This window comes from Anabrus simplex, chromosome 12 (assembly GCF_040414725.1).
Source record: "Anabrus simplex isolate iqAnaSimp1 chromosome 12, ASM4041472v1, whole genome shotgun sequence".
Taxonomy (NCBI): domain Eukaryota; kingdom Metazoa; phylum Arthropoda; class Insecta; order Orthoptera; family Tettigoniidae; genus Anabrus; species Anabrus simplex.
In genome coordinates, this window is record NC_090276.1 from 8,593,421 (window position 1) to 8,610,908 (window position 17,488).

At 41.1% G+C, this 17,488-nt stretch overlaps 1 protein-coding gene across 8 annotated transcripts in view; it reads right to left on the reverse strand.

Annotated features, from left to right (window-relative positions):
• Positions 1-17,488, reverse strand: part of LOC136884461 (uncharacterized) — a 196,892-nt gene that overhangs the window by 11,362 nt on the left and 168,042 nt on the right. Inside the window, exon 1 of one of the 8 annotated variants that reach the window (XM_067156647.2) lies at positions 4,884-4,974. The exons of 5 other annotated variants lie outside the window; for them this stretch is intronic. In XM_067156647.2, the coding sequence (XP_067012748.1) occupies positions 4,884-4,915 (32 nt within the window). In that variant the 5' untranslated portion in view covers positions 4,916-4,974. Of the gene's footprint in view, positions 1-4,135; positions 4,317-4,834; positions 4,858-4,883; positions 4,975-17,488 lie in introns of those variants that run through there. 2 more of the 8 variants (XM_067156650.2, XM_067156643.2) reach the window with 2 other exon arrangements.

The following is a 17,488-nucleotide window of genomic DNA, read 5'->3' on the forward strand; positions in this document are numbered from 1 at the left end:
TATCTTATCAACAATATATCTTGAGTCGACCCAGCTTTCGCTCCCGTAAAGCAAAGTTGGTCTGAAAACAGACCGATGTAAAGATAGTTTCGTCTGGGAGCTGACTTCCTTCTTACAGAATACTGTTGATCGCAACTGCCAGCTCACTGCATTAGCTTTACGGCACCTTGATTCAATCTCACTTACTATATTACCATCCTGGGAGAACACACAACCTAAATACTTGAAATTATCGACCTGTTCTAGCTTTGTATCACCAATCTGATATTAAATTCTGTTGAATTTCTTACCTACTGACATCAATTTAGTCTTCGAGAGGCTAATTTTCATACCATACTCATTACCGAGAGGCTAATTTTCATACCATACTCATTACATCTATTTTCAAGTTCCAAGATATTAGACTGCAGGCTTTCGGCACAATCTGCCATTAAGACCAAGTCGTCAGCATAGGCCAAACTGCTTACTACATTTCCACCTAACTGAATCCCTCCCTGCCATTTTACACCTTTCAGCAGATGATCCATGTAAACTACAAACACCAAAGGTGAAAGATTACAGCCATGTCTAACCCCTGTAAATACCCTGAACCAAGAACTCATTCTACCATCAATTTTCACTGAAGCCCAACTGTCAACATAAATGCTTTTGATTGATTTTAATAATCTACCTTTAATTCCGTAGTCCCCCAGTATGGCGAACATCTTTTCCCTCGGTACCCTGTCATATGCTTTCTCTAGATCTACGAAACATAAACACAACTGCCTATTCCTCTCGTAGCATTTTTCAATTACCTGGCGCATACTGAAAATCTGATCCTGACAGCCTCTCTGTGATCTGAAAGCACACTGGTTTTCATCCAACTTCCTCTCAACGACTTCCTTCCAAGATGCCAGTGAATACTTTGCCTGGTATACTAATCAATGAGATACCTCGATAGTTGTTGCAATCCTTCCTGTTCCCTTGCTTATAGATAGGTGCAATTACTGCTTTTGTCCAATCTGAAGGTACCTTACCAACACTCCATGCTAATTTGACTACTCTATGAAGCCATTTTATCCCTGCCTTCCCACCACACTTCACCATTTCAGGTCTAATTTCATCTATTCCTGCTGCTTTATGACAATGGAGTTTATTTACCATCCTTTCCACTTCCTCAAGCGTAATTTCACCAACATCTTCCTCCTCCCCTTGAGCTTGGCTGTTCGCAACACCACCAGGATGATTTCCTTTTATGTTGAGAAGATGTTCAAAATATTCCCTCCACCTCTCCAGTGATTCCCTGGGATCTATTATGAGTTCACCTGAATTACTCAAAACACTGTTCATTTCCTTTTTCCCTCCCTTCCTAAGATTCTTTATTACAGTCCAGAAAGATTTCCCTGCTGCTTGACCTAGCCTTTCCAGGTTATTACCACAATCTTCCCACGACTTCTTTTTGGATTCAACAACTATTTGTTTCGCTCTATTTCTTTCATCTACGTACAAATCCCTGTCTGCCTCGGCCCTTGTTTGGAGCCATTTCTGACAGGCCTTCTTTTTACGTTTACAAGCTGCTCTCTCTTCATCATTCCACCTAGGTGTTCGCCCTTTCCCATCTTTACACACCGTTGTTCCTAGTATTTCCCTTCCTGTTTCTACTACAGCATCCCTGTATGCCACCCATTCACTTTCTATATACTGAACCAGCTTACTGTCTACTGTTCGAAACTTCTCACTAATCATATCCATGTACTTCTCGTCCTGGAGATTTTCTACCCTTATTCATTTGCAGACAGATTTCACTTTCTCTACCCTAGGCCTAGAGATACTTAGTTCACTACAAATCAGATAGTGGTCTGTATTATCGAAAAATCCCCGGAAAACTCGTACATTCCTAACAGATTTCCTGAATTCGAAGTCGGTTAAGATATAGTCTATTATGGATCTGGTACCCCTAGCCTCCCATGTGTAGCGGTGAATAGCCTTATACTTGAAGAATGTATTCGTAACTGCTAAACCCGTACTAGCACAGAAGTCCAGCAAACGCTTCCCATTCCCATTAGCTTCCATATCTTCCCCACATTTACCAATCACCCTTCCGAATTCTTCAGTTCTATTTCCAACTCTCGCATTGAAATCGCCCATTAGCACTATTCTATCCTTGCTGTTGGCCCTGACCTCGATGTCACTCAATGCTTCATGAAACTTGTCAACTTCATCCTCATGTGCACCCTCACATGGTGAACACACGGAGACAGTTCTTGTCCTAATTCCTCCCACTGACAAATCTACCCACATCATTCGCTCATCTACGTGCCTAACAGCAACTATGTTCCGTGCAATGGTATTCCTGATGAGCCCTACTCCAGACTGTGCCCTTCCCTTTCTAACACCGTCTTCCTCGTTATCTCCCCTTACCCGAATATCACTTACTCCTAGCACATCCAGATGCATCCTCTTTGCTGACTCAGCCAGTTCTACCTTCTTTCTTCCATAAGCCCCATTAATATTGATAGCTCCCCATCGAATTCCATTTCGTTCGCCAAGGTGTTTCCAAGGAGTCCCTCGCCTGTCAAATGGGAGTGGGACTCCATTACTCCCATAGGTCCGAGGCTTGCTTAAAGTGTTCTGAGTTCGGTAAATTCATGAAGCAGGATGCTGTCCTACTTGCACATAGTCCAAGTGAGGATCTCTCCTCTAACGGGTTATGGACCACCGGTGAATTGTATAGTCCTAGCCGCCTGAGCACAAGGAGGGCCACGACTCAGAATATGTCCGAGATGCCTACTCCCATTCCATAACAACTGGTATCCCGACTCTCAGGACCACTTACTAGGCCACTCAGCCGTTGCCCATGTTTCACGAACTAGGGCGTGACTACAGTAACCCACACCATAAACCATATGAATCTGATATATAATAATATTAAAAAACAAATAAAAATAGCACAATTAGGAAGTACTCTCAATGTAAACATGCAAAGAGAAGAAGAGGTGTGCATATAGCGAATGGGTACAGTGCGCAAGCAGAGCCCAAAAAAGTAACAAGTAGAATAAGAAGAACCCTATGCGGTGAAAGATGAGAAAGACATCACATCCAAAGATGCAAATAAAGGTCTTAAATGACTAAAGATCATCAATGCATTTTAGTATAGCAGCAACTGTAAAATTCCAGGAAGTACTTCTGTACTTAATTGAGGGGCTGAATGGCCGAGGCGGCAAGCGTGCTCGGTTCGCCCGGAAGGATGTGGGTTCGAATTCCCGTCAGGAAGTCGTGAAATTTAAGAAACGAGATTTCCATTTACGGAGGTGCACATGGCCCTGAGGTTCACTCAGCCTACACCAAAAACTAGTAACAGGTTAATTCCTGGGGGGAAAGGCGGCCGGGCGTAGAGCTAACCACTGAACCCCATCAAGTGCCGAGGTTACGAATGGTGGAAGCCTTCATCTTCCACCACTCCAAGGGCCTTCATAGCCTGTACGGAGGTGACTTTGCTGTACTTAACTGACCATTGGTTGCAATACACATTTCAATTTTATCGATGGTATAATCGAACTTCCCCAGTTCCTCAATGGTCTAAGCGTCCGACTCGCTGGCTGAATGGTCAGCGTACTGGGCTTCGGTCAGAGGGTCCCGGGTTAGATTCCCGGCCGGGTCGGGGATTTTTAACCTTCATTGGTTAATTCCAATGGCTGGGGAACTGGATATTTGTGCTGTCCCGAACATCCCTGCAACTCACACACCACACATAACACTATCCTCCACTACAATAACACGCAGTTATCTACACATGGCGGATGCCGCCCACCCTCATCGGCGAGTCTGCCTTAAAAGGGCTGCACCCGGCTAGAAATAGCTACACGAAATTAATTAAAATGGTCTAAGCTAAGTATTTCGTGAAATCAAATGCCTACCAGGCTTATTTCGCACTAATTTTCATTCAAGAAATAAAGAATCTTCTGTATAGTACGAAAAACCTGCCTCCAAAACATTGATATCGTCAGAAAATCATCCAGTTTCAAGTACGTCAGATAAAATATAAGATATTGGCACCACTCCAACATGACGTCTTCTACACACGTGGGTCAACTGTAACTATATACTGTCATCAAATATAACGGTAAAAATCAATGGTACATGCTAAGAAACATACCGAAAAACAGACGTATCACTAGCAGAACATCGTGTGCCCATGTAGAATACTGTAAACACACGCAAAATAACACATTGTGGTCCGCAGCATCTTGGACGTTCCATCAAACGACCATAACTTGCAAGAACCGAAAATACATGTCCGGTTTGTATCGCGTTTCAGTAATTTTGCAGCGTGCATTGTTGAAGTTCACTCCGTTGCTTCTCAGTTAGCCGACAAAATTCAGATTTCTTTATCACTAATTGCAAGACGGCCAAAGAGAAAGGCACAGTTTACGAGGAAAAAAAAATGGCTGGTTTTAAAATATGCGCATTACCAACTTAATTTATCAATGAGCACCACCAGGAAACAATTTAAGACCCTTTTGCGCAATGACATCAATAACCGTAAACAGCAGAATAACTCTGTTCTACACCGAATTGACCATTATCTGACAGAACTCTGAAGTTTCCTTCGTGTCATTTGGAAGATCGATTCGAAGAAAGAATAACACTTAATTCCGTCGTATTATTTATATTTCTCTTCACGAAAACTATTAATTTGGTCCCAACTTCCTTGTCGCATGAGTGACTTTCAACGATGAATTTGCACAGCAGAATACGACGAAATTCTTAAGCCAATAAGAATTCAACATGAAAAACACTTATCTATTTTATAAAATATCAAACTTAACCAAATACAGTATGAATTTTTGCTTACAGTTAATGGAAGTGTCACTAAAAGTAAGCAGTGAACAAAATCAACTTGCCAATTGTTAGAGAAATCCAGCGTGCCTGACATGGCGTCCACAGCTGAGTCTGTATTTTTTTTCCGCAAGACTAACAGTTTCCTGCCAGCGAACAGTGCTCTTCAAACTCAACTAAAGTGAGCACACGATAATGGTACGTCTGTTCGCTTTATTTCCTCTCCATTGACATGTCAAGTCAATGAATTTCCTATGAGCTTTGTGCGATCGGCCAAAAAGGTTATTTCATGCTAAACTGATCTGAATACTGTTCACCTGCTATCCTATTGTGACAAACACTTGGCTGTAATTGCATGCAGAATATCTCCTTCATTTTACTTGTCACGGTCTAGGCTTAGACAACAAAATGACGAACACAAGGTCTTGTTCGTCATTTGAACGACTGGTTGACATTGATTTTCATCACTGATTTCATATTAAGTTATGAACAGTAGTCTGAACGTAAACCGAGACCGAGGGAAGGGTTTATATTGGCTTCAAACGTTAAAATGCCAAGTCACAGTGCCAACAGATTAAGAATAGAGGAGTTCGAATCCAACCGACAGTCATCTTTGAAGAGTTTTTTCGGTAGCCCTCTCTTCTCAATCCTAGATCAAACTATTACACACGCTAGAATAGAATTCTTATGTTTAGCCTTTTGAGAAGGAACTTAAATACCTTTATAATTGTTTTAATTATTATTATTCATTGTCATGTAATTGGCTTTACGTCTCACTAACTAATTTTACGGTTTTCGGAGACGCTGAGGTACCGGAATCGAGTCCTGCAAGAGTTCTTTTATGTGCCAGCAAATCTAACTACACGACGCTGACATATTTGAGCACCAATATAAATGGCCCATTATTAGACATTATAAATTTTCCAGCTAACTCATCCCTGGTTACCAGCCTCCCTATGGGAATTAACATCTGTATCATTATTTGAGCACCGTCAAAAACCACCGGACTGAGCCTTAATTATTTTTTTTTTTTTTTTTTTTTTTTTTTTTTTTTTTTTTTTTTTTTTTGCTAGTTGGTCAACGCCGCACTAATGCATAAAGGGTTTTCGGAAAGATTGATATATATATGCGAATAAGCTCATTAAGACTACGCAAATTACTTAAAGGCGTGCACTTTCCTTCCTCTGTGCCCATATTTATTTCATTCTTTTACTGTGGGCCTCCTTTCTGTCTTCAGACCAGGTTGTTCCAGTCTTCTTTCTCGGTCAACTTGCCATTTGTGAATTTTGGATCTGAAGATTAGGCCTACCCTGTTTTAGACATCTGCTGGTGTAATTCCTGCCTGTTTCAAATCGGTTTTAATTTCGCCAATCCATTTCATTGTGTCTGTTTTAGCTTTACTCCTATTTTCAGAGAATTTGACTATGTTTTGGTAAGTCTTTGTGGATGCATTCTTTTAATATGTCGATAGAATCTTAGCCTGCGTTTTCTAATGTAACTGAGAATATTTGTATAGTGTTTTATTTCCTGCCTGCCTCTAAGTTGGTATTGTCCATCTGTGAGTTTTATGCCTAAGAATTTTTCGTATGATTTTGCGTTCCTTTTTCTCAGTGTTTTCATTGTCTGCTTTCCTGTTCAAAATTATCGTCTCTGATCCATAAAGACGTTCTGGTTTAATGACAAACTGTAATGACTCAGTTGTGTATGCTTGGAAATACATTTCTTGTTTTAGATATGATGGATTAATCGATCATCGATGTGCAGTTTCCATCTTCTGGCATCTAATTTTATTGGCTTTTGTTTCGAGACCATTATTATTATTATTATTATTATTATTATTATTATTATTATTATTATTATTATTATTATTATTATTATTATTCACAAAATGGAGCATGTGACAATTTTTTGTTGCAGTGAATTAATGCAGGGTGTGGCTATCTAAATTCCTATTGCGTCCACTTACAAGAATGCCTCCACGTGGCGACCACCTACTTCGATACCGACACTGTACCTGCGTATCATGTTCCGGTACACTCACAGACACCTGTAGTGTAACATCCACTGCTATTATAACCCGCATGGGTATAGTAGAAGTTCCTCTACTTTTAAACCCGACATCGTCGAATTAACTCCGTTCCGCTACTTGACGCAGTACACACGGAATATTTAAACGCGTGGCGGTATTTTGCTTCTAGCGGAGAATAGGTAGGGCCTACATATCTCTCTCTCTCTCTCTCTCTCTCTCTCTCTCTCTCTCTCTCTCTCTCTCTCTCTCTCTCTCTCTCTCTCTCTCTCTCTCTCTCTCTCTCTCTCACACACACACACACACACACACACACACACACACACACACACACACACACACACATGTTTTTACTTGATTTACGTCGCACCGACACAGATAGGTCTTATGGCGACGATGGGATAGGAAAGGCCTAGGAGTTGGAAGGAAGCGGCCGTGGCCTTAATTAAGGTACAGCCCCAGCATTTGCCTGGTGTGAAAATGGGAAACCACGGAAAACCATCTTCAGGGCTGCCGATAGTGGGATTCGAACCTACTATCTCCCGGATGCAAGCTCACAGCCGCGCGCCTCTACGCGCACGGCCAACTTGCCCGGTAATGCTCCTCCTGTGTGTGTGTGGAGAGGGGGGCGGTAGAATAACACCTACGGTATCCCCTGCCTGTCGTAAGAGGCGACTAAAAGAGGTCCCAAGGGCTCTGAACTTCGGAGCGTGGGTTGGCGACCACGGGGCCCTTAGCCGATTCCTTCTGGCACTGCATTAAATATCTTCTATACCATTCTGTTATCAGCACGCAGAGCATGTCCTGCCCACTCCAACCTTCTGATCTTTATGCAGTTAATGTTTGGTTCGTTATATAAATTAAACATTTCATGATTATATCTTCTTCTCCAGACACCGTTTTCTTCCAGTGGCCCAAAAAATTGCCTCAAAATCCTTCTTTCAAATACACCGAGCTGTCTTTCATCAGATTTTGAATGTGTCCAGGTCTCAGCACCATATGTTAATACAGGCTTTACTAAAACTTTTAAGACTTTAGAACTAACATTGTTCTTGGAATTAACTTCTGATCCAAGGTCGATAAAGCTACGCACAACATGCAACTTACACGAGCCAATTTCTATGAATGTGGATCCGCTAGGGTAGTCTTTCTTGGTTACGGACATGTACTTAGTTTTGTTCATTAATCTGTAAATGCATGCACCTGCGACCCACCGCGTTTATTATTATTATTATTATTATTATTATTATTATTATTACTTCTTCTTTCGGACTGTTGTGGACCACGTTATTTCAACCGTTTGAATCCTTGAGCTTTATTTTTTTCCGCAGTATCCCCGCATTCGCTTTCTGTGAGTCCCCTTTCATTCATCAGTACCCCCTGTGGGTGGAGGCGGGTAGAATAACACCCACGGTATTCCCTGCCAGTCATAAAAGGCAACTAAAGTGGCCCGATGGGCTCCTAACTTCGGAGCGTGAATTGGCGACCACGGGGCCCTTCCATGAGTCCTGACATTGCTTCCACTTACATTTGCCAGGTTCCTCATATTCATCTATCCTATCCGACCTCCCTTGGTCAACTCTTGTTCTTCTGACCCCAACGGTATTAGAGCACTCGAGGCCTAGGGAGTCTTTCATTTTCACACTCTTTGTGGACCTTGTCGTCCTTTGGCCGATACCTTCATTTTTCGAAGTGTCGGACCCTTTCAATTGTTTTTCTCTGATTAGTGTTAATAGAGGATGGTTGCCTAGTTGTACTTCCTCTTAAAACTATAATCATCACCACCGCCATCTTTCATCAGTCCACTTCTGGCCTGTTTTTAACTCTGGCCTTTTCTCGGAATCGCTGGTGTGCTCGAAGTTTCTACTGGGAATGTACCATGTTCCTGGATGTCTTCATGATTGTGTGATACGTATTTCTGGAAGATGTCTTTCAACTTCGGTGAACTAGGGTCCCTTAGTTTTCTTGTTTACAAAGTAGGAAAAGATCCGGTTGGTCCGTCTCGGCGAGCTCATACGTATTATTATTATTATTATTATTATTATTCCTGTCTGATGGCTATGAAGGCGTTAAAGGCTATATGGTCTGACAATGTGGTTAGTCGGTTCGAGTCCCGTTGGTCGAAAAAATTCTCACCATCAGAATGTCGGGCTGCAGGGTAGAGAAGGTGACGCTGGTGATTGTGATTCGTCCCTCGGATAGGGCCGTAAAGCTTTGAGCAGACCTCTGTGTTATTCGACAGAATGAGGCCACGTGCCGACACCGGGTTTCATCTTCTGCCTACCTCATCATGATAATTCCACATCTAGATGCGCAGGTCGCCTATGGCCTTGCACCAGGCGAGCCTAGCATGTCCTCTGACACTCCCGGCACTAAAAAGCCATACGATAAATAAATAAATTACTATTAATATCGTGTGTAATAATAATAATAATAATAATAATAATAATAATAATAATAATAATAATAATAATAATAATAATAATAATAATCAGTCACCACAGTTCCAATAGTAATATCATGTACCGGTGTTATTCCAAAGTGCTTGCACAGCTCTCTGGCCGCATTAAACCTGCATCATCACACATACGTAGAACTACAGAAAGCCACCCTCCTGAGCACTTGTCACATTGTGAGGAAGTTCCTAGGAACGACTTTTCCTCTGACTCACGCCAAACAGCATGAAGATCCAGGCCGCAGTTCCAGTAATACTGAAGAACAGATTCCCAAAGGGGGGACATAAGAAGTCTGAAGTTGTTTGTATTTATTGTATAAATGTATATGTTGTAATTATTTCTGTTGTAAATATTTGTACATATATGTACCTGTAGTTTCATAATCAAGAGGGTGACTCCTTGCTTAGGCCGAGTCAGCCCATTATGTTACCGGCACAAGCCGAGCCTTCCTAAAATGATGATGATAATAATAATAATAATAATAATAATAATAATAATAATAATAATAATAATAATAATAATAATAATAATAATAATAATAATAATAATAATAATCCTGTGAACTATACTACTTCACTACCTGCCTAAAAAGAACAAAGTCCTTGACTGACGTCAGTACAGCAAAAGAGAAATGAGAACTAAAACATTATACTCACATTTGTGTGCTTCCCCTTAATACCTAATTTGTTATTATGTGAAACTAAACGATGCGACAATTTTTGTGGCTCTGAATAGTTGCCAATGCGCGCGCTGACCTTGTATTCTATTGCTCAACTAAAGACTATCCCAAATGCGAGCGGCTGTGTTCTGCGCGTACTGAGGTATAGCACGGAAGTCATCAGCGAACATGCCTTCAGTCTACTCCTCTGTCTGAATGTCAAGTTGAGGAGTGTTCGGTGTCAACAATCTCCGGCAAGCAGCAGGCAGGAATTGCGTGCCGATGCGCATGGGTACATCCTAGCTGCCGAGAACACGTCATTGTGGTAGTGAAGCCACCACGTACACTGAATGACGTGAGCTCGGAATTCTCGAATGTCATTCATATTTTTACTTCGTGGATATGGTTGACCTAACAAAAGGATTTTAAAACTGTGGTACGCCAAGGTTTGGTAGGTGGTAACGTCAGAAAATTCATACGAAGAAGGAATGTTAAAATGTGGTTAATTTCAAAAGCGCATCGAATATGTAACGAACTTATACTGACAATGACACTGGGACGGTAGAATAACACCCACGGTATTCCCTGCCTGTCGTAAGAGGAGACTAAAAGGGGCCCCAGGGGCTCTTAACTTGCGAGCGTCGGTTGGCGACCACAGGACCCTTAGCTGAGTCCTGGGATTGCTTTCACTTACTTGTGCCAGACTCCTCACTTTCATCTATCCTATCCGACCTCTCTCGGTCAACTCTTCTTTTTCGACCCCGACAATATTACGAGTACTCGCGGCCTAGGGAGTCTCATTTTCACGCCCTTCGTGGCCCTCGTCTTTCTTGTTTTTTTTTTGTTTTTTTTTGCGTCGCACCGACACAGATAGGTCTTATGGCGACGATGGGACAGGAAAGGGCTAGGAGTGGGAAGGAAGCGGCCATGGCCTTAATTAAGGTACAGCCCCAGCATTTGCCTGGTGTGAAAATGGGAAACCACGGAAAACCATTTTCAGGGCTGCCGACAGTGGGGTTCGAACCTACTATCTCCCGAATACTGGATACTGGCCGTACTTAAGCGACTGCAGCTATCGAGCTCGGTCCTCGTCTTTCTTTGGCCGATATCTGCATTTTTCGAAGTGTCGGATCCCTCCCATTTTTTCCTCTAATTAGTGCTCTATAGAGGATGGTTGCCTAGTTATACTTCCTCTTAAAACAATAATCACCACCACTCAACATCCTTTTGGTAGAGCCAAATCCAATCTTTTACAGAGTTACTCTGTTAGAGTCCATGTTTCAGTTCCATAATATATGACAAAGAACACATACGTAACAGCGCAGAAAGCTAATCTTTAAATTCATTGTTAACTTATGCCTTCTTACCCATTCTGTTAAAGACAGCCCTGGCTTTCCCAATACGAGACTTGACTTCCTCAGAAGGACTCCACCGGTCATTTATGATCGTACCAAGACAATGTACCACGTACAGCGGGCTTCTGTTTGATGGTAATATGAAATGTAGGGACAGAGTTTTTGCTAACGATCACGTGTTCTCTGTCGAGACCGTAATCGCGGATACTCTATGTCAGTCTATAGACAGGGTGATCTGCATAGCGAATGATGTTGATCATTTGCCTATTCAACTGGATTCTCATTTCCACATTCTCCAATGCTTACCTGAAGATATATTCTGAATAGATGTTAAATATCTTTTTTACAAGTTGATTTATGTCGGACCGACACAGATAGGTGTTATGGCGACGATTGGATAGGAAGGGTCTAGGAGTGGGGATGAAGTGGCCGTGGCCTTAATTAAGGTACAGCCCCAGCATTTGCCTGGTGTGAAAATGAGGAAACCACGGAAAACCATCTTCAGGGCTGCCGACAGTGGGGTACGAACCCACTATCTCCCAAATACTGGATACTGGTCGCACTTAAGCGACTGAAGCTATCGAGCTCGGTATGTTAAATATCAACGGTGATAGTATCCAACCCTGTCTTACTACACACCGCTGGATTTGAACATCAGTGTTCTCTCTTATTCTCACAGACTGATTCTAATATAAGTCGAAAATTCTTAGATATTTGTGAAGTGGAACTGGGAAACGATACAAGTGCCACAAAATGCAAAATGCGTTTTTTTCACTAAAAGTGATCTATGTGCCGTCGCCAATAATATGGAAAAGGATATAAGTTGAATCAACCTCCCTTTGTAGTTCAAACTCTCTCCGATACATGGAGCCTGATACAAGTCCAACGGCATTTTTGTAGGGAGTGATACAAGTGCCAGCGCGCTCTGTGGAACTGTTTGCACGCCAACGAGTTGTTTACTTGCAGAAAGCAAAATCCAAGCTGCGAATGGTGGGACAAAATCAAAACAACGGATTGTTAACAGAGAACGTCGCATTCATGGACATCCTTATGTTAATGGCAAAGGTGAAATGAAACCAGGGAAACTTCCGCCTCCATCTACTGTATGTATGATATATTTTTCCGTCTGCAGCCATTCATGTAGGTTGTGTATACATTCACGACTGCTAACAAAATTAAATTTCATTAAATATCTTTCCCATTTAAATTCGATTATCATGATCACCTTAACTAAATTAAGATTTCATGATTATAATCCTCATTTGCTTGTTACAAGCAAGCTGCAAGTGTAAATACAAGTGCCGAGACCTGTCTTAGGAGCAGAAAGAACATCTCTTCTTAGAATTTTATGAGCTTTCTAATGAGCAACAGGGAACATACCTCATGAATCGAATAGACATTGTGAACATTGCTAGAAGGCGACATGGAACTTATTCGGATCCCAGCGAAAGCAAGCGACAAGCGACTATGTGTTATTCAGTTCCGAGTGGAAACAGTCTTGTCCAGGTATGTGCGAAAGCATTTAAAGAAATTTTTGGTGTGTCAAACAGAAGGCTACAAACATTGAATATGAAGAAGAAACAGTGCCTACAATGATCAAAGGGGAAGAAACCCTTTGTCTCACATCCATAAGGTAAAGTATACTGAGGAAGACCATAAGCTCGTCGCGAGCACATAAGAGTCATTTCCGAAAGAAGAGAGCCATTATGGAAGGAATGCTAGTAGCAAGCTGTATCTGAGTGCTGATTTAAATGTCAATCGCATGTATCATGCATTCCAGCTCAAATATCCTGAATCCCATGTGCAGTACAAGTATTATCAAGGAGTTTTAAAGAACGATTTTCCGAATGTGTCATTTGGTAAGCCTAAAACTGACACATGCCGTACCTGTGATCATATGCATATTCAACTTAAAGATTCTCCAGCTACAAAGACTGCAATAGAAAAGCAGCTTGAATTACATCAACTTAAGGCTGAGAAAGCACTTTCTTTACTAAGCGAAGAAGACATGCATCACAGATGCCTTTAAGTGACATGTTATGTGTATCCATGGACCTGCAGCAAGTTCTTTTCACACCAACCTGAACACATAGTGCTATGTTCTATTCAAGGCAGCTCTCAGATTTCAATTTGTGTGTTAATATTAGCGATACTGGTGATAGCTACATGTGCATGTGACACGAGGGTATAGCAGGTCGCGGAGGCAACGAAATTGCTTCACGTTTCTTCCGTGTTCTCACATCCCATAACACTACTAAGATGAGACTGACACACTGGTGTGATAACTGCGCCGGACAAAACAAAAATCGAATGATTTTAATGGTACTAGTGTACCTAGCAACACAAAAGAAGTTTGAGTACATAGATATGAAATTTCTTGTCAGTGGCCACAGTTATATGCCATGTGATCGGGATTTTGGTGTGATCGAGAAACGTAAGAAAGTGTGTAAAGCTATGGTGCCGGAGGATCTCCATAACATTGTTAGGTCGGCCAGGATTAAGAAACCTTTCAAAGTAATAGCTATGCAAAGTAGCGACTTCCTCGATTTTGCTTCTAAGGCCAATGAGTTCCTGAATACTACGAAGGTACAAATAAGTAAGGTTCCATAGATTCAGGTTTCCTCCACTACTCCCACGACTATCAAAACTAGGCGCACATTCAATGCTATGGAAGAGTGGACAATACACCAAGTTCTAAAAAAGGGGAAGAAAGTGCAAGACACTTTAACTTTGAAGTTCAGCCCTTCCAATTCTGGCAGCAAAATTTCAGCAGAGAAAAAAAAAGATCTTCTGGCAATGCTGGAATATATGGATCCAAAGTATCATGAATTTTATAAAGAACTTTGTAAGTGAGAAATGCTGGGAACCTTTGTGTAAGAAATGTTATGAATGAACGATATTAGACCTACTTTGCTGTCTCATATTTTTGTCATCAGTTGCATAGTATAGTATGTTCTTTAATATATGCTGTTCAACGTAATAATATTGTCATTGTCGATATCATGCTCCCTGCTCCTCACACTTGTATCACTTTCTAAAGACATGTTGCATGGCACTTATATCTTTCCCGAAAACTGTACATTTGTTGCACTTCTGTGTCTCAATGAGTAGGACTGTACTTCACTGTTCTATATCATTATATTTCTTTTAACCTAAATGATACATGGAAATGGTCAAAATGTAGTAAAACATATTAGTTTCAACGTAATATAGTTTTCTTTAATTTCCCACGATGTTTGATTTTGGCACATATATCGTTTCCCAGTTCCACTTCACATTTGTCAACTTAGAACTTGAACCATCTTCTGATGTGCCGCTCTATCAAAGGCTTACCAGGAAACATAGTGCACTATAAACACTAGGCCTCGGCTGCAAGGGCACGCTGACATTTTGCTTTTATAAATAAACAGATCTGAACTAACGAGAGCAGAAAACTTTCTTATTTAGCAGCATACATTACTCTTCTACTGCATATTCTTGAAACCCGATCTTTTATCTCGATATAATTATTCCAATGTATTATTTTAGTTCAGAAATCGCTTTACAGTACGTCGCACCGACACAGAGAGGTCTTATGGCGACGATGGGATAGGAAAGGGCTAGGAGTGCGAAGGAAGCAACTCTGGCCTTAAAGCACAGTCCCAGCATTTGCCTAGTGTAAAAATATAAAATATATTCAGGGCTGCCGACAGTGGGGTTCAAATCCACTAGGCTATATCCCAAATGCAAGATGATAAATTTATTTTTATTAAAACAAGGAACGTTCGTTTAACATGTTAGTAGACCACCCATATCTTTTAATATGTTGATATTATGTCGATTTTTACGTTTGAGAGAAATGCTTTCCTATATGGAAACTTGTTATTCTTATTTCTAAAGATTATGTCGAAGAATAAACTTAATTTAATCTCATGTTTTATAATACGGAAAGTTTTTAAGCATTTCTTATACTGTACATTAATAAAATCATCAGCTAGAAATAAAATCAATCAATCAATCAATACTGATCTGCATCTAGGGCAGTCGCCCAGGTGGCAGATTCCCTATCTGTTGCTTTCCTAGCCTTTTCCGAAATGATTTCAAAGAAATTGGAAATTTATTGAACATCTCCCTTGGTAAGTTATTCCAATCCCTAACTCCCCTTCCTATAAATGAATATTTGCCCCAGTTTGTCCTCTTGAATTCCAACTTTATCTTCATATTGTGATCTTTCCTACTTTTCTGGATTATTTTACTTTCTTTCAATTTGGTGACAAGTGATTTTTTTATTTTTTCAACAGACATCCTAGAAAGAGATATTTAGGCATAAAGTAAACAACTGAGAAGCTACATCAGAGCAACCACAACAAAAACAGTACAGAACAAAGTGGTCGAAGAGCGTAAACAAGCCTTCTCGGAAAGAATTGGAAACATAAGAACCCACAGAAGAAATGATTGGGTTATTTGCGTAACGTCTTCCAATATTGGAAGAAGTCGATAATAATAATAATAATAATAATAATAATAATAATAATAATAATAATAATAATAATGTATGTCGAGTTTTCATCCCGAAGGCTGGTTTGATCCTCATCAGCTGTCATAGATGGCCTAAGCATCACTGAATGAAATGAGGAGGAAGGTGTTTTCCCGTTGCTTTCCTCACCAAGCCAGAAGTTGCTATTACATATCAGTCTACCAAGCCCACTGAAATGCATGCACGAAGTGACCCTAAGAGCAATATTTTCACACCATCCATAGCAGGGACTGGCTGCATAAGGAATGGCATTACTAGCATCGCTCATACCTGTTGTCAAATCCAAGGATGAAACTGAGACAGTTCAATGAAAGGAACAAATTCAATCTACCCCCTAACAAGTACACCTAGTGCACTGTGAACAATAGATCTCGCCAGCAAAGGCAAATAATTCCATTGTTTTTACGCCGAACTAACTATGTCTATGGTTCATGAAAGACGCGAACGAGCCAGGATTTTGTCCCGCATGAGATCATTTACGTTCCATTAAATCTACCAATAAGAGGTTGACTTAGCTGAACACCTTCAAATACCACCGCACGGAGCTGAGATCGAAACCACAAACATGGACTCAGAAAGCTAGCGCTCTACCATCTGAGCCACTCAGTCCGGCCTTTTTCTCTTTCAGTTAATATCAAGAAGTTTTATTTCCTCTTAAAACAATAATTATAAGAATAACAGAGTAAAATATTAAGTTTCAAAATTTAGAGTCCTAATTACCTCCCTATCAATTAGTATGGTGTACTGATAAATTAAATCCTGCTCCAGTTGCACGACAGGTGACTGATTCATAGAAGCCGGAACTAGGTGCAGCCACAATAGCTGAGAAGATGACGCCACAGTAACAAGTAAACCCGTTTTAAATCCATGATGCACTTCGCTACCCACCATTATGACGTCACAGCGAGTAAACTTTAAAAATGTCCAGTGAACTGCCAATATCAACTGGAGTCAGGGTCGGATCGAGAAGGCGGTGAGCCGTGCCGGCAAAATGTACTCGAGAACAAGAAAAAAAGATAATACAGTTTACAATAGACGAATGATGCTGACGTTTGTATTGATAGAAACAGTTGATGTTACTGCAGAAAAATATCTAGTTCGTTCCGAAGCGCTTTCATATCCTCAAATCAGCACTGCTGCATTTAGGAGCCATATTCCCTATCAAGTTTTTACGTGGACTTTCCTTAATTGACCCCCTGTGGGTGGGGGCGATAGAATAACACCCACGGTATTCTCTGCCTGCCATAAGAGGCGACTATTAGGGCCCCCAGGGGCTTTGAACTTTGGAACATGGGTTGGCGACCATAGGGCCCTTAGCTGAGTCCTGGCATTGCTTCATTTACTTGTGCCAGGCTCCTCACTTTCATCTACCTATCCGACCTCCCTTGTTCAACACTTGTTCTTTTCCAGCCCTGACGGTATTAGGTTTCCGAGGCCTAGGAAGTCTTTCATTTTCACGCCCTTCGTGGCTCTTGTCTTTCTTTGGCCGATACCTTCATTTCTCGAAGTGTCGGACCCCTTCTATTTTTCTGTCATATTAAGTGTTATATAGAAGATGGTTGCCCAGGTGTACTTCCTCTTAAAACAATAATCACCAGCACCACCACACAAACGCGCAGGTCGCCTATATGGCCTCATCTCGAAAGACCTGCGCCAGGC